We start from the raw sequence: 18,450 nt of genomic DNA on the forward strand, positions 1-18,450 counted from the left end.
ACTTTGATATTTTAATGGGGACATTGGGTCACTACTTTAAGTCTGTGTATAGCTGTAAATAAACCTTTCCTTTTCACAAGTCTCTGGCATTGAGAGACCTCTTTCCTCTGGTGGCAGACAGGATCCCAGTAGGTATCAGTATACTGTCCTTGGGAGGGGCCCCTGTTGTTCTGTAACAGTTTTTGGCATCCCTGGGTGGGCCAAATATTGCTCCCCTTGGACCTCTGTTCTGTAACAGATACACCATATACTTATACATTCCTATCTTCAAATAATTAAACATTTTACTTGGTATATGTGCAAGAGGATGAAGACATTTCAAAAGATTCCATATGAGAAAAACCAGGAGTAAAAAAAACCCCACATGAATTGCAAAGCAGTACATCTAGCCTCACAGATGCAAATTCAGGTCCAGGGGGATCCAATCAACCTCTTGGTTGAAGTAAAGATAAAACTTTTTGACAGCAAATGCTATTCTGATAAAATGGAATTTCCAATTACTCTATGAACATCTGGTCCATGCTACCATTTCTAGAACCCAGCAGCATACTGCTTTGCAATGTCACAAAATCTTCTCCACTAAGAACTCACTATTTTGCCAAGAGGCTAATTGAAATGAGTGTTTGGAAATTTAGTAAGGTGAGAGGTGAATCAGGGGGATAGGTAGAAGGATAAGGAAGAGATGTTCAGTCAGTGAATTATAATTTCACTAGAAGGCTAGAGGAAATGAAATTATGCATTATTGGTATAGTGTTGAAAGTGTAAATATCTTAATACACCTGTGGTTGAAACTAGACTATGTATAGTATGCAGCCTACAGAACATTTTCACCAGTAATTTGTAACAGAGGTTGCATTAGTCTCAGATCAAGTTCTTCAAATCCGTGTTTTACACCAAAAATGTTAAATGATATTTAGGTAGTAAAACTAGTAAATAAACAAGTTAGCAAAATGCAAAAAAAGCCTACACTTCCAGAAATAAAGCAATCATTATATTGCATTTGGGTGCATTTGGATGTGAAAAGGAGATAAATGTCATTGCAATTTTCTGTATGTTGCTTACATTTGGAATCAATTAAAATAGGAAGGCAATCAATTCATTGTTGTAGTGAACTCCAAATTAGTTGCATATTACAGTAATTTAGAGCCATATTTTCAACTGTGGTACAAATTCAGGGAATTTCAGAGAAATTCTTGTCCCTGCCAGAATGTGGTGATTTTACCAAATACCTTGAATTTGAGGAAGGAAGGCAGTGTTAAAATATTTTATTGTGACTCTCAATCATCATCAAATCACCTCAGAAACCAAAGTAGGTGGTAAAACCTGCTCAGACATAGCATTTACTTATTCTCAAGGTATTGTGAGAATTACAGAGAGACAGCATTCCAAAAAGTGTCATATGCCAATAGAAAGTACAGGATAAAGAATTTTCATCACCTTCTTTTCTGGAAACAAGAACTATAGTACTGGGGAAAAGCTGAGACAAATTAATTCAAAGGCACTTGCAGATGATAAATGAATTTGCAATTCAGTCACCTGGCAACCAGGAAATTAAGCTCAACCAGTTTATCAACACATTGACCTGGTTTTTAAGCATATAGAGAATAATACCAGGACTGATAGTAATCCAGAAAGCATAGATTTCTGTCATTTCCTCTTATCTGCATTCTGATTCAGCTCATGGTTGTGTTTGGTAGAAACAATGAAATACAAAGCACAATCCAAAGTCAAGTGGCTAAACCATAACTTTTGCCCTTGGAGTGCAAAAGACTTCCAGACAGCCCTGGCTGGTGTGGCTCACTGGATTGAGCATTGGCCTGTGAATCAAAGGGTCTCTGGTTCTATTCCCAGTCAGGGCACATGCCTGGGTTGCTAGCCAAGTCAGATCCCCAGTAGGGGGTGCATGAGAGGCAACCACGCATTGATGTTTCTCTCCCTCCTCCTCCCTCCCTTCCCCTCTGTCTAAAATAAATAAAATGCTAAAATAAAAGCTTCCAGACATTCTCCTTTTTTGGTTAAATGTATTGATTCTGGGTTCCCATCCCTAGAATGTGTTTTCAAGGAAGAGTTGCTGAAAATTAAGAAATTTAAGCCTTTACCCTGAGAGTCACAGACCATCCTTGAAATTGATGCTGAGTAGTATTCTGCTACAGTAAAGTTGTCAGAACAAAAATACTTTTGGCAGTGTGAAGAGAAACAGGGTCTAGGTGTCTCAGAAATCTAGAGTAGATGTAGTTTGTACCTTTTCCTCAAAGACTAGCAACACAATTTTAGCTCATTGAACAACCTGTTCCTTCTCAAGGAAAAAATTAACAGATGAATAAAATTCTTAATTTTGAAAATCCTAAGGTTCCCATCAATTATGTGTCCACATATGTTCCAAGAAAGATGCTGTGCTAACATCCAAATTAGAAACATCACGGAGAGGGCTACAGACATGAAATCCAAGGTGAGTTAAATTCTCCAAAAACAAAAATGTAAGGTACACTCTGTTGGGTATATTTGGCCCAACATTGGAGTGCTTCTGACAGAACCAGAAGAAATATCATCAGGATCAGAGTTAGCCTGACAAGGTCATTGTAACCTGTGCTTTTCTCTGGAGGCATCCACTCAAACCTCAAAAACAGTTCAGCTCTGTGACCTCCAGGATTTCAGAGCACTTGTGTTTGAGATGCCCATCACAGTACTAATGAACCAAAAATACCTGGGACTTGACTATTTTTTCCTTTGAGGAATCTTTGAGACTTTCAGTGCCAGTATGAGTCCAGGGGAGATTTAATTTTTCCTCCTTAACTTTCTAAATTGATAGTCCTCAGAAACAACAATACCATATTGCCCTGGAATGAGTCTAACTAAAACTATTCTAATTAGAGTGGTTACAAGATCACACATGCATGGTAAATTAACTCAGTGCTTGCTTTTTAACCACTGTACCTTAGGATAAAAGGAAAAACATTTATTATGTGAATCCAGGTTTGAGATAACAAAGTGATATAAAATGCCAATTGTTAAAATTGTTGCTGCTGTTTGAGGTAACAATAATCAACCCAAGTGAATTGATGACACAGTCTGTGTAGCTAGCCTAGAGTTGGTTTGAAATACAATAATTATCATTATGGAAAGCTCAGAACTACTGGGATATCATAAGGAAGAGCCTGAGATATAAGCAATATCTGAATTCCTTTTGCAACTGAAATTTAATGATTTAATCAAGTCAAAAAGAACAAACACAAGGGTTGGTTCAATGTTTAGCCACTGCTGGAATCATGGAAACGATGAAGATACACACCTTAACATTGAATATTAAGGAAAAAATGTGAAAATGTTGCCAAAATGGAACAGCAAAAAATATGCCCTGGCTGGTGTAGCTCAGTGGATTGAGCACGGGCCTGCGAACCATACAATCATGGTTTGATTCCCAGTCAGGGCACATGCCTGGGTTGCAGGCCAGTTGCCAGCAGGGGACTCACGAGAGGCAACCACACATTGATATTTCTCTCCTTCTCTCCTTCCCTTCCTCTCTAAAGATAAATAAATAAAAATTAAAAAAATGTTTATGTGTGTGTGTATAATCACCATCTCTTCTGCAGAAGAGTCTCGAGATAATGCCACACATTTGCTTTAGAATACTCTCATTTTTATTTTTATTTTTTTATTTAATTATTTTTCAAGTACAGTTTTCTGTCTATTACTCCCCTCCCATCCCACCCCAGAATACTCTCATTTTTATATTACATACACACACACATACAATACATCCCATTTATAAGGAACACTCCTTCAGAAAAACACTAACTGCAGTCCACTGATACTGTTCTCCTGGAGAAATACGACAAGAAATTATAACAGATGCTCTACCCAAGCATAAATTTAGACTCCATTATGACTATTTAATCTTCTAAAGTCACTTTATTTTAGAGAGCATCTAACTAAAACCCTTTCTGAAATAAATGAAATAGCATTTCTTTGAGACTCAAGAAGAGTAAATGATACATATCAGTCTGTGTCCTGTGACACGCTGCTAATCTCAGAATTAAAAAGTCTCTTTTTCAGTTATGTAAATGTTTAATTTTTTAGAATTAGTCTTAGTAAGATTTCCCAGAAAGTATATTATCTCTAAGAATGTCATCACTCACCAATTAGAGAAGGCAGAAGTGCACAATCAGCAGTGACTTCTCTATTATTATAGACCTTTACACTTGGATCTACTGGGGAGGGATAGATTAGACAATTTAATAGAATCTACAGTGACTATATCCTTTCCATGGAAAACATTTTGTTTTGTGCATTGTGATTTTTTTCCCTGTGGATTCATTTACAAGACCAACACAGCATTTAATGGTGTTTATAGTAAAGTAAAAGTGCTGAAGACCAGCACATAATCACCATATTTTGTTTTCTCATCTTTAAGCCTTTTAGCAGTGGGGCTTCCAATTGAGCTTGTATCTAGCTTCTCTCAAGACATTGCCAAATATTCTGAAAATTCACTGAGTCTAAACATGAAGCCAAATTCATAGTTCTTAAGTGAAAAAAGACAGACTGTTTGCCTAACATGTTTGCATCAGTAAAACATTGAAAATGACATTTGTGCCCAAGTCCATTTGAACATTCTGCCTTAGCTGAACTCTGCTAATATTTTTGTACCCTGATTTCTGCCTAACACAGTTTTAAGTAGCTCCTCTTGCCAAAGGATGTGTGGCTGATTTCACAAAAATAGACTCTTCTTCATACATGAGCATGCTACTCCTGACATGTATGGGGTCTGGCACAAATAATGCCCCTTTTATTACAAAATCATAAGCATAATATTCTGTAACATAACAATATCACACTCAAGAACACCATATGACATTTTAGGTAAAAATGTTCAAATTAAAACAATAAATTATTACACCAATATTACTACCCTACCAACCACACTCAAGCAGGTGTGACTTGTGCCAGACCCTGTACTTCAAAGTGTTTTTCACATGCACTAAATGTTATACTGAGTCAGCCATGTTTTCTTACCCTGGTAACTTCTATGACCAATAGCATAGATTTGTGTGGTATCCAAAGAGATCTTGCAAAGCAGTTCCATAAACATAATAGTAAGTCTGGAATTTTCCTTCTACAATAAAGGGTATGTAATCTGTGGTCAGAGAACAGAGTCTTTCTCTGGGTAAAGTTAACTAGCCTGATGTGGAAATAAAATGCATCCCTTTGGTCTCATTAGTGCTATGTTCTGTGCAACTTGATTGTTCAGTTAAATTCATGTACTAACATGAAAGGAGTGTTTATTCCTGATGAGAAGGAATCTGCTCATTTCCTATGTGCTCAGGGTAGTTATTAATTGAAGATAATTTATGCAGTATACATATAGTTAGCTTTAAAAATGCCTGAATATTATAGCATAAAGGGAGGTTAAAGTAGGATCTGGTCATGTATCAGGACATCTCTAAAACCTATAGAAGCTGTTGAGTCATGAGCACAGTGCACACCTTGACAACACGTTCAGTATAGTAAGGTAAGACACTATGCCCACAAGCATTCTGGTTTCTTGGGAGTCTATGATTGTAACTTACATCCAAACAGCCCTTACCATGGTCAGGTATCTGAGATCCCATGGAGGTCACACTGGTGTTCAGCACATCATTGACAGCAGTATCACAATACAGGCTCCGCTGGACATCATGCTCACTGTCAGTCTGGTCGCTTTCCTCATGTCCACTATCCTTCAGGCTGTTGCCCTCTAAGTCCTTGAAGGTGGAGCTGCTGGGTTAAAGAAAGAATGATAATTTACAACTGTGATAAAAATAATTTTAAAAATCTTTCAGAGCCAGGATGATGTCTCCTCTGTGGTGAGGCCAACAATGACTGGATTGCCCAACAAGGTAGGAAAAAGAGAAATTTTGGTTTAAAGATAATGGAATTTAACATTGCATGGAGTTTTCCACAATTGGATGCTGATGCAGCTAATACTTTCATTCACTTATCTTCAGTGCATTACTACAGGCAAAGTTGAAGAAGGTACAAATGTGAAACCACCACTTGCAAAGAATATAATCATTTCAGAAGGTTTTCATTCCCTTATTATATACTCAACATAAAATAATAATAGCTAATAGTTACTGACAAATTACTATGCATGAGACACTGTTGTAAGTGAATGACATGAATTAACTTTTTTCACTATCACAACTCTATAAGAGAAAAGTACATTAATGGACATATAACAGAAAATATGTTGATAAATATTCCTATTCACAATGAAAAAATAAAGCCACATGGGAGTTAAATAACATGAGCAAGGTCATACAGCCTGTAAAAATGTAGCAGATCTACTATGAAACCCAGGCAATCTAGCTCCAGAGCCCAGACCCTTAGCCACTATGTATACTGCCTCTTCAAAGATGTCTACTAATCACTGTAAAAATGAAAGTGGCAGTAGTAATTGAGGTGATGCAATTAAAATAGAAAGGATTACTGGGATCAGTGAACTCAGGTCAGTTTTTACTGAAAAAAGACAAAGGAACATATTCAGAGAAAAAGAGGATAGGAAGGAGCTGAGAAGAGGAGAGACTTAGTGCATGGAAAGTAAGACAATAAGGTGAACCAGAAAGTGAGCTCCAACAAACTGTGGATGAAGATTTGCTAAGAACATGGAAACTTTCAGTTCAGGTGTTTGTGGGTAATATTTTCTTGCACTTGTTCAATCAATCTACCACACAGTGCACTAAGCATACTATCCAAAACCCTCACACTATTTCTCATGAACTAGACGATACTACATAAGGTACATCCATCTGCATCCGTAAGATACAATCCATCTGCAATTTCTAATACTTTGTATGTCCTGACAGACTTTGCAACTGTGCTACACCATGGACCATAAATTATATTCCTAAAACACCTATTGAATGGTGAATCTGTTCCCTAGTCAGCAAGGAAGAAGCAGAGGAATACTCAAGAATATGTGCTGCTGTCATCTCAACAAGGGAGGGTGGCATTATTGCAAATTAGGACAAGTCCCAACAGATCTAACACTCCTCTGAAAATGAAGCCATGTGGAAATGACACTGCAAACTTGCTTGATCTGCTTAACCTTGAACATCCATAAGCCTGGCTTTCTGAGGCTTTGTGATAAGAACATTCAGTACATATGCTAAAGACCTATTCCATGAATACAATGGAACTTGGTCAAAAGGAATCACAGCAGACTTTTAGCATATGACCAACATAGATGTAGAATGATTGCTGCCCTGAATATGAAAAGGAAAAGATCAAAAGGGCAGAAACCGAAAAGCCATAATTATAGGAAAAATGAAGAGCAAGATAGAATGAAGCATTGACCTGTTTGCTAATATTTTTAGAAAGGATAACTGATCATTAGCTGTATTAAAACTAAAATCATTAAATAGGGCAACTTGCTCGGCTCCACCAAATTTTGTCATGCATACTCAGCCCCATGGGCAGTCCTATTCAAAAACCAATTATAACTCTTTTATGGTCAAGAAGACCGATTGGAAACACATGCTTTATAGTTGGCCAACATTTTTAGCTTTATGGCACAGATTTTAGGGTTTTCTATAAACACTAATTCCACAGCTTGAATAGATTCAAAGTTTGTTTTCAAGAAAAATATTGGACCTGACCACATGCACTCCCTCACCTTAGAAGAAGGGAAATACCTTGCTTGGATAGTATTACTGACTTCTACATTTTTATAACAAATAGTAGTTTTTTAATCTGCATCAATAATATCTGAAGCACATGAAGAATTCTTTAATCCACAACACAGAACTCTTAAAGCTAGTGATTGAACCCTGAATTGACTGCATTTCAGCAGTTGCCAAAACTTGTTTAAGATATATGATGGTAAGGGATATGGTTTAAAGACAATGCAATTAACCATCCCTTAGAGCAAAGTTTTTTTCTACCTTGGCATTATTGATATTTTAGGCTGCATAATTATTTGCTGTGGGGGATTATCCTGTGCATTGTAAGATGTTTAGTAGCATTACTGACCTCTACCCCCTAAATGCCAATAGTGTCCCTCCCAGAAGCTACAACCAAAAATGTCTCCAGATAGTGCCAAATGACTACTATTTGAGAACTGCTGTAGGTCCTTTAAACTCTGTTCCTGTGACATGTTAGATTTCCAGACTGTAGTGAAAAAAGCACTATACTTGAAGTGATCAGAACAAGTGATACTCCATAGTCTTCAACTTCATCTATGGGACCCTTGCCTGATATCTAATGTCTTTAAACCTCAATTTCCCTGTCCATAAAGTGCATTTGCTAAAACCTCCTTCACAAGGCCATTTTGAGAACTCAAGGAGATACTGTTCATGAAGTACCAGGTATACACAAATGTTCAATAAATAATTATTGTCTAATATGATCATTACTCCATATGGCAATGTTTTCATTGAGTTACAATTAAATATTGTGTTCTTTTTTATAGGATCAATATAGAAATTGTAGTATATTTAGATAATGTTTTATATCATCTATTAGTCATATTTTGTTCATTATGTTCACTTTTCCTAAAATTCAGGAACATGAAAAATTTTTTTCTGTCAATTGTGTACTCTTTCTTTATTGAAAAATGGAACTATATGCCCTGGTACACTTACCAGTTTGTATTGCCTTTCCAAAAGCTTCAAGGTAAATATAATATTAAATTGTTGTGAGTTAGATGCCAAGAATATAGCTTCTAAATGGCTATGGATCTGCCTTTTTCAAATCCGATTATTCTATTTTACATGTATCTAATATTATATAGCACCTCAGGGCTTGTGATGTTTATGTACAAAGAAGAGAAATAATAAAATAGTGAAGGATTGGCTACCAGGAACTAAAGGACTGGTAGTGTGAGCATGAGAAGTCATGTGTTCTCTTTTTGAAATTATCTTTTATTGTTGTTCAAGTACAGTTTTATCCATTTTTCCATGACCACTTTCCCCTTCCCCACCCACCTCCACCTCCCACCCTCAATCCTACACTCCTTTGGCTTTATCCGTGGGTCCTTTATACATGTTCCTAGAAGTCATGTATTCCCAAAAGAAAAGCCAAAGGGTATATACCTTTCCCCCAAACCCTGGAATAGTTAAGTCTTTTATTTATTTTACTGATTTTATTTTTAATCATTTTATTAATCTTTGAATACAGTTGTTTCCATTTTCCCACCACCACTTTCCCCCACCTCATCCACCCCCACCTCCCACCCTCAATCCTATCCCTCTTTGGCTTTGTCTGTGCATCCTTTATACATCTTTGACAACCCTTTCCTTTCTTTCCCCCATTATTTCCCTCACCACTTCCCTCTGGTTACTGTCAGTTTGTTCTTAATTTCAGCGTCTCTGGTTATTATTTTGCTTGCTTGTTTGTTTTGTTGATTAGCTTCCACTTATTCATAGCAGCACAATTTACAATAGCCTATGTGCCCATCAGTAAATGAGTGGATCAAAAAATTGTGATACATTTACACAGTGGAATACTATGCAGCAGAAAGAAAGAAGGAGCTCCTACCCTCCGCAACAGCATGGATGGAACTGGAGAGCATTACGCTAAGTGAACTAAGCCAGTAATAGTTAACTCTTTTAAAGATTTGTTTGTCCATCTGACAAACTAAGTACCACTTATTCTGATCCTGTAAGGATGTCTGGTGGCTTAAGAAATGGATTTGTGTAAAGCAGTTTAAGACACAGTGAGCAACATGCTGCAAATTAGAAAGCAGCCTGGTAAATGGCTACTCATCCAAAACAAGTAACAATTTATGCCAGGTATTTTTAAAATGCTGATTTTACTTGCTTTATTATCCGTGCACCTCTTAAGAGGCAAAAAGCTTGTAAACCAACTTTTGTGGAACAATATATTAAGGATATATTTTTGCAATGGTGTTGTAAATACAAATGTTTCTATTACTGCTCCAGTAGTCAACAGAGGGATAGATTTGTTTTAAAACTAAAACAAGACTCTGCATATAACAGCTAACCAGAATATGTTTAATGAATAAACAATATTCAAATTCTCACCCATGTTTTCCCTTTAAAATATTAAAAATGTTCCCAAAAGACAAAATAACCTGAAAGGAAACAGATCACATTTTCCTCGTAGGTGACACCACATACTCAGGGAATGCCAAGTGAGAGTAAAAACTAGATGGGAGTGAAAGTTAAAAAGAGTATTGTAACTATATTAAAGAAACATCGGGAAGATCTCAGAGTGGGTACTTGACGACCTATATGACAATAACTTTGGGAACCTGTGAAAACTGGAGATCCTCTAGGGATGGACCTAGAAACTGCATTTAACAAGACTTTCAAGTGATTCTAACACACACTAAAGGTTAGAAACTGCTGGCATGAAGGGAGTTTAGTGCTAGTTTTCAATAGAAAAATGCTGAGGTTTTTTTCAGCTTCTTTCATCTAGTCATTCAATAAACAGGTATCAGCAGTATTTTTTTATAGACAGTGGACTGGACCAAGTGCTGGAAAACCTGAGGAAAATTGGGTGGAAAAGGAAAGCACTATGCATTGGTTTAGAAGCCAATACTCACGTTCCTTTCCACATTGCTTCAGTAACTTGTTCTTTTTCTGTATTTGCTCTTCTTGATATTGTTCCAAAAGCACTGCAGGGTTGAATATCACACAGCAATACAGAAACCAAGCATGAAAAAAGAGAGTTGTGCAGCAGGGGCAAAGAACCATTGTTGGTTTTCCTTGCTCTGAGAATATAGCAAGGAAACAAACATAGCAGGAAAGAAATTCATGCAGAAAAAAATCCCAACGGTCTTGGCTTGTTAATCTAAGACTTTAATATAAGCCTTGGATACACCTACAGTTTGTAAGTAATGTTCTGGGAAAAAATACAAAAATATAATGCTAGATTCCACAGTGCATATAACATGATAGTGAATGTGCCATATATATGTTTTTTTCTTTCCAGTTCTACTCTTCACCCCTCTCAACCTTAATTTGTGCTAGGAGCACTCCTTGCCCTCTGGCTTTCCATTGGTTTACCTAACGTAGGTGTGAGAGAGAAAAAGAAGCCTGCATGCAAGCTGTATGGCCAAGAGAGAAAACGACTATGAGAGAATGCCAAAAGAAGGGCCCAAAAAGCATCCTTGGATAAATAGAAAGTGAATAGAAGAAGAGAAAATGGATAAGAAAGGACATTCTCAAAGTTGGCCTGAATTGGGTTTGCATTCAAAGAAACAGGGACTTGATAATAAAATTAAAACTGATAATAATATTCAGAATTTCCTGGCCAGGAGCTTTTTCCATGCATATAAGTCATAGAAGAAGGGAAAGGGGGGGATAAATGGTGATGGAAGAAGACTTGACTTGGGGTGGTCAGCACACAATACAATATACAGATGATGCATTATAGAATTGTACACCTAAAATCTATAAAATTTTATTAACCAATGTCACCCCAGTAATTTCAATTAAAAAATCAGAAAGAAATCACATATGGCTAAATTCCTTTGAAACATCACTGTGAACTATTCGAAAATAATTTGCAGGGTTCTATTACCTGGTGTTAGTCACCACTCTATTTTAACATTTCCATGCATTTTACATTTAAAATGGTTAGTCTCCAGAAAGGCATAGCACACAGTATTTCTGTATTTTTGCAGGTATTGTGCTTTGTCTAAACTTAATTGATAATTGACCCCATAAATTCCAAGGCCTTTGTGGTTTTACAAAGCCCTCAAAATTCTAGAAACAGAACCTGGCAAAAGTGTATGTGTCCCTGAGCTTTCACATGTTTCTTCTCACTAGTTAAAAAGCCACTCTTTGATTTCATACCTCAGGAGACTTTTCCCGAGAACCAACTAAATCCAGGTTGTGCATTTTGGGTATATGTGTATATGAACAAAAAAACATACAAAGTAACTGAACAAATAAATAAATAACATAACATAACATATAAAGTAGTTGATCAAAATCAAGAGGTTTCTAATGAGTCCCAAAGCTACTCGGAAAATGCATGTTTTTCAAAAGCAAAATGTTTCAATGTAAATTTTCATCTCATCGGTCTGCCTTTAATGTATATTGGATATTCAGAGCTGGCCTAAGATGATGAGATTCACCAGAAGTCTTAGCTCTCTGCCTTGCTATGAAAATCAGGCTCATGCTGTCAGCTTAACCTGATCATAAAATTCCTAGGTATCGAGAGCTAGCCGAAGGGACTTAAGAGAATAAGGCAAGTCCTTTGGTTTTAACAGAAGTTTTTTAAAAGTTTTGTTTTACATCCTCATGACTATTTTGTAACTACCAAATTATAGTTTTGATTCCCACATATTTTTCACTCAGTGTCCACTGGAAATATCAGGAGAAATATATTGTTAAGTATATGATTATCTAATACCTATGATGTATAATAGAAATTAACACAAAGTAATATTGAATGTAAATTGTAATTAAAAAATGAAATTTTATTTAAAATAAATAAATAAAATTCAGGGTGAAAACAAAAGGAGCTTTGAAATAAAAGTTGTGAAGAAGAAAACAAAGCAGATTTCTGCTAAAAAATTAATCAGTGTACAAAAAAAGGGGTGTTATTTTCCCCCTAAAACAAATTAGTCAGATAAATTTGAATTCCTCACCTTTTGTTTTTTCTCTTGTAGACCAAGAGTGGATTCCACCCAACCCCTTAAAAAACGAGTCCAAGTTTGTTTTCAGATATTTAAGGATTACCACCTAAGGTCACTAACAATTCCAAATCAATACAGATACATCTAGCATGTTTTCAGAGGTTCCTGCAAGATCATGAAATAAACCAGAAATGAATTAAAGTTGATTGTACAAAACAAGCTGCTTTATTCCTTGAATCCTACTCTTCTGGTGGTATAAATTTATGGGTTAGAGCCAGCAAAATAATAGAATTTTCAAGTTTTCCCTAGTGCAGTTCTAATATACACTGCTCATGCCTCTATTTCATTTCTATTATTTTAACAAATACATTCAGAGTTCAATTTTAGCTGCAAAATAACCACTAGACCATCTAAGAAGCTATGTACATGGTATGTATTGGTTTTTCCATACAAGTTCTTGCTTTGCTTAGTTCTCCCTCCTTATAGGTTTTCCTGACACCCTTGTATTACCCACACTGGGCACCTTGGTGCCCACTGCACCAGATAGAATCTTCCTCGGTGGTAACAATCTCTGTATTCACTTCCATTGCAGCTTCACAGATAGCTGAGTTATGACCAACCAACACAATTCTCAAATCTGAATGCTTCATTTGAAACACTTCCATATACTTCAAGAGGTACTGAATCAGACAAAGTTCTTTTCTTTCCTTCCTAATTCTTTAAATATAAGGAATTAGTTTATCTATTATTAAAATATCTTCAAAATAATTTCAACATTGTTGAAATAACAACAATGTTGAAATTCACTGAAGTTCCACATGAGTAAATATTTAAGACTTCTCTGTTTAAAGTGAAGAGCAGAAAAAAATTTGATAATATAATTTTGAAAGTATCAATTCTCTAATATTAGATTTCTAAATCATCACATAAAACTATATTTTAATATAGTACAAATTTTATTTTTCAATTTGTGTTTATGTACACATTTATATATAAAGAAATAACCACAAAAGGCCCTGCATAGCAACACCAATACTGAGAAAGAAGAACAAAATTAGAAGAATCATATTACCTAATATCAAACTTTACTATAAGGTCATAGTAATCAAAACAGCACGTTACTGGCATGAAAAAAGGCACATTGATCAATGGAACAAAACAGAGAACCCAGAAATAAACCCACACCTTTGGAGTCAATTAATATTTGACAGAGTAAGCAAACACATACAATTAGTTAAAGATAAGTTTCTTCAATAAATAGTGTTGGGAAAATTGGACATATTGTGCAACAACGTGAAACTAGACTACCTTCTTACACCACAAACAAGAATAAATTCAAACTGGATCAAAGACTTAAATGTTAGACCAAAAACCATAAAAATATTTGAAAAAACATGGACAGCAAAATCCCAAACATAGCTCATAGCAATATTTTATCAGATATATCTTCTTCAGGCATGGGAAACAAAAAAAATTAAACACATGAGAACTTCATTAAACTAAAAGTTTTTCCACAGCAAACGAAATCATCAATAAAATAAAAAGACAACTCACAGAATGGGAGAATATATTCACCACTACATCTGATAAAGAGTTAATACACAAAATTTATAAAGAACTTAGAAAAATCAACACCAAAAAAACCAAAAACAAAAAACAACCCAATTTAAAAATGAGCAAAGGACCTGAACTTCTCCAAAGAGGACATACAGATGGCCAATAGACATATCAAAAGATGCTCAATGTTACTAATAATCAGAGAGATGCAAATTAAAACCACGACAGGACACCACCTCATACTGGTCAGAATGGATATCATAAATAAATCAACAAACAACATGTGCTGCAGAGGATGTGGAGAAAAAGGAACCCTTTTGTACTGTTGGTGGAAATGCAGACTTGTGCAGCCACTGCGGAAAGCAGTATGGAGATACCTCAAAAAATAAAAATGGATCTGCCTTTTTACCCAGCTATCACACTTCTGAGAATGTATCCAAAGGAACCCAAGGCAGTAATTTGAAGGAACATAATCACCCCTATGTCCTTTGCAGCATTATTTACAATCACCAAGATATGGAGGCAGCCCAAGTGTTCATCAGTAGATGTGTGGATAAAACAACTATGGGATATTTACACAATGAAATAATACTCAGTCATAATAAAGAAGAAAATTTTACAGGACTTCCGCCAAGATGGAGGTATAGGTGGAAACACTGTGCCTTCTCCCACAACCAAGTTTGACTACAACAAAAGTTTTGGAGAACTAGAACACACCCAAAGACCAGAACACGGAATTATACGGAAGTCCGACAGCTACGAACTGTTCAACGGGGACGGTAAGAGAGGTGGAACCAGCAATGGAGCTGGGTCCGACAGGACAGATCCCCCGAACTAGGCGCTAGGCGCGCGGGCAGCCCAAAGCCAGTCGGGGTGCGGGGCAGACTGACCAAGGTCGCACATTCGCGCACGGTGAGACGGACCACACAGGCCCCAGGGGACGAACCCAGTGGTGGAGGGCTGACAGCGGTGGCACACTCGAGTGCAGTGGAACGAAACGCGTGGGCCCGGTGACAGTGGTGGCTGCGGTGCCAGTGGGGGTGGAGGCAGCAGGCAGCGGAGGGAAGCCATTGTCCCTCTTTGACCCCACCTCCACATACAACGTCACGACCCAGCGACTTAGTTGCCCTGCTCCGGTGAAAACCTAGAGCTCCGATCCTGCTACTTAACAGGCACGACCAGCCCAAAAGATGGCGCAAAAGGAACTCAAAGTCCCAGAGCCAATAACCCTAAGCGACCGGGAAATTGCCAGCCTCTCAGAAGCCCAATTTAACACACTATTTATCAGGATGCTCACAGAATTGGTAGACTACAGTGACAAATTAGAGAAACATATGAAGGCTAAACTAATTGAAATGAAGGGAGATGTCCAGGAAACCAATAGCGATGGAAAGGAAACTGGGACTCAAATCAATGGAATGGACCAGAAGGAAGAACGAAACATCCGACCAGAAAGGAATGAAGAAATGAGAATTCAAAACAATGAGGAGAGGCTTAGGAACCTCCAGGACATCTTTAAACGTTCCAACATCCGGATTATAGGGGTACCAGAAGGGGGAAAGAAACAGCCACTAGTGGAACACCTATTTGAACAAATAATAAAGGAGAACTTCCCCAGTCTGGTGAAGGAAATAGACTTCCAGGAAATCCAGGAAGCTCAGAGAGTGCCAAAGAAGTTATACCCAAGAAGGAACACACCAAGGCACATCATAATTACATTAGCCAAGACCAAAATGAAGGAGAGAATCCTAGAAGCAGCAAGAGATAAGGGGACAGTCACCTACAAAGGAGTACCCATCAGACTGTCAGCAGATTTCTCAAAAGAGACCTTACAGGCAAGAAGGAGCTGGAAAGAAGTATTCCAAGTCATGAAATCCAAAGACCTACATCCAAGATTGCTCTATCCAGCAAAGCTTTCATTTAGAATGGAAGGACAGATAAAGTGCTTCTCAGATAAGGTCAAGTTCAAGGAGTTCATCATCACCAAGCCCTTATTATATGAAATGCTAAAGGGACTTATATAAGGAAAAGATGATGAATAATATGAACAGTGAAAGGACAGCAAACACACAGTTATTAACAACCACACCTAAAACAAAAGCAAACCAAGAGGACAGCTAGATCAGGAGTGGAACCATAGAAATGAAGAACACATGGAGGGTTAGCAACAGGGGGGGTGGGAGAAGGAGAATGGGGGAGAAGGCACAGAAAATAGCATAGATGGTAGGTAGAAAATAGATAGGGGGGAGGGCGAGAATAGTGGGGGAAATATAGAATCTAAAGAACTTGAGACACGTGGTTATAAACTAAGGGGGGGAGAATGGTGGGGGAGGGAGTGTGCGGGTGGAGGGGAATGAAGGGGGGAAATAGAACAACTGTAATGGTATAATCAATAAAATATATTTTTTAAAAAAAAGAAGAAAATTTTACCTTTTCAACAGTATGAGTGAACCTGGAGAACATTATGCTAAGTGAAATAAGCCAGTCAGAGAAAGACAAAGACAAATACCATATGATTTCATTCATATGAGAATCTAATGAACAAACTGAACTAACAAGGAAAATGGGGACAGGCTCACAGATAAAGAGCAGGATGACAGCTAGTAGGGTGGGGGAGGTAAGGGTGTAAAGAGATTGAGCATAAAGATAAAAGGACTCATGGACATGGACAGCATTGTGGTAATTGTTGAGGGGGTGGATATAAGGGAACTAAATGGTAATGGGAAAAATACAACAAGCATTAACAACAAAAAAGAAATATGATAATTTGCTAAAAGTGATTATTTTGGGGTAGTGGAATTAGTAGTGATTTTTATTTAGCTTTTTATGATTTTCTGAAATTTCCAAATATTCTACAATAAGCAGATAGGCATTAATTTGAAAATCTGAAAAAGGCATACTTAAAAAACTTAATCAGTTTTACTTTTTATACTAAATCAAGCTTAGTTGTAAAAATAGGCAAGCAGCCCTGGCTAATGTGACTCAGTGGAATGAATGCCAGCCTGTGACCCAAAAGGTTGCCAGTTCAATTCCCCGTCAGGGCACAAGCCTGCGTTGTGGGCCAGGTACCCAGTGGGAGAACACGAAAGAGGCAACCACACATTGCTGTTTCCCTCTCTCTCCCTCCCTTCCTTTGTCTCTGAAAATAAACAAGTAAAATCTTTTTTAAAAATAGGCAAGCAAACCAACATACCTTTTGATTAAATGGGCTCGGCTGTTCACATAGTTGGAGTCAAAAGAATAGTTTTCAGTCTGCAATGGGAAAAAATATTTAGAAGGTTACATAGATGGTTCATGAGAAGAGGGAAACTATCCTACTTAAGGGGACTTTTTTCTGCTGGGAAAGAAGCAGTGAATGAATCAGAAATCAACGGCATAGTTGGGCAACAGCCTGAGGAATGCCTGCTATCTTCTTGGAGCCCTGGGGATTCCGTGGAGTCAGTTCCATCTGCAGACCAAGATGAGCTTGACACAAACATTCCCTAGAAAATACCTGACTATTTACCATGAAACATCTTAGGGGAAGATACAGCAATTAGGAAGAAACTAATTGCTTCCCATTCCCCAGTGGACACAATTCTGTGCCCATTGAATTGACTGGAATTTCAATGATATTTTTATTAGTAGTAGATAATTAACATGTTAAAGTATTTATTCCATAGATAAGGAAATGTAGGCAAGGTAATGCCCCACTGTGGATTTAAACTCTGTACTTCCCTTTGTCCTAAGACATTTAATGTAGGAGACCATTCTGTGTGGCATGAGCCCAGCACCCAGTGGCAAATATTTACTGCAAAATAACTTTCTAAAATCCACACTAAACCTTCCAAGGACTAGTGCAACTGGTTCCACCACTTTTGCCCTTTTCATTTGCAAATAGCCCTCTTATGTGCTGTGATTAGCTGCATTGGCTCCTTTGTTTTCTGTAAAAGGCTCCTTTGTTTCCACCTAAAGCAACCTATGCATAGTAAATGAGGACAATCATGTAATGTGCTGAGAAACCCAATAAAGGCCCGGCATGGCAAGGGCCATGGCTTTTGCTCCCCTCGAGAGAAAAAGCCATGCTGTCCCTTTTCCTCCACAGGACTCTGTAGTCTGTGTGAATGTCTCATTTTATACATAATGACGCAGACACTGTGGGCTGGTGTCTGCATCAATTAAACTCCATGCTGGTTATTCAGGAAGGCCTTCTTTTTATCACAGATATAAAGGCAAACAAGTATTATAACTAAAATGTAATGAAGGGTAGTCCACAGGGGGCGTGAAACTCTTCTCACAGGAACCATGGAGGTGGCAAACAAATCCCT

The 18,450-nt window shown here is 37.4% G+C and overlaps 1 protein-coding gene across 1 annotated transcript in view; it reads right to left on the reverse strand.

The window, feature by feature from the left end:
* Positions 1-5,444: 5,444 nt before the first annotated feature.
* PCDH19 (protocadherin 19) overlaps positions 5,445-18,450 on the reverse strand; it is a 127,193-nt gene continuing 114,187 nt past the window's right edge. Inside the window, exons 4-5 of the mRNA XM_037037377.1 lie at positions 17,337-17,395; positions 5,445-5,754 (exon numbers count right to left, since the gene is read on the reverse strand). Coding sequence (XP_036893272.1) covers positions 5,445-5,754; positions 17,337-17,395 — 369 coding nt within the window. The remainder of the gene's footprint in view (positions 5,755-17,336; positions 17,396-18,450) is intronic.

The sequence above is a fragment of the Sturnira hondurensis genome, unplaced genomic scaffold (genome assembly GCF_014824575.4).
Source record: "Sturnira hondurensis isolate 20B ecotype Veracruz unplaced genomic scaffold, ASM1482457v3 Scaffold0023226, whole genome shotgun sequence".
Lineage (NCBI taxonomy): Eukaryota > Metazoa > Chordata > Mammalia > Chiroptera > Phyllostomidae > Sturnira > Sturnira hondurensis.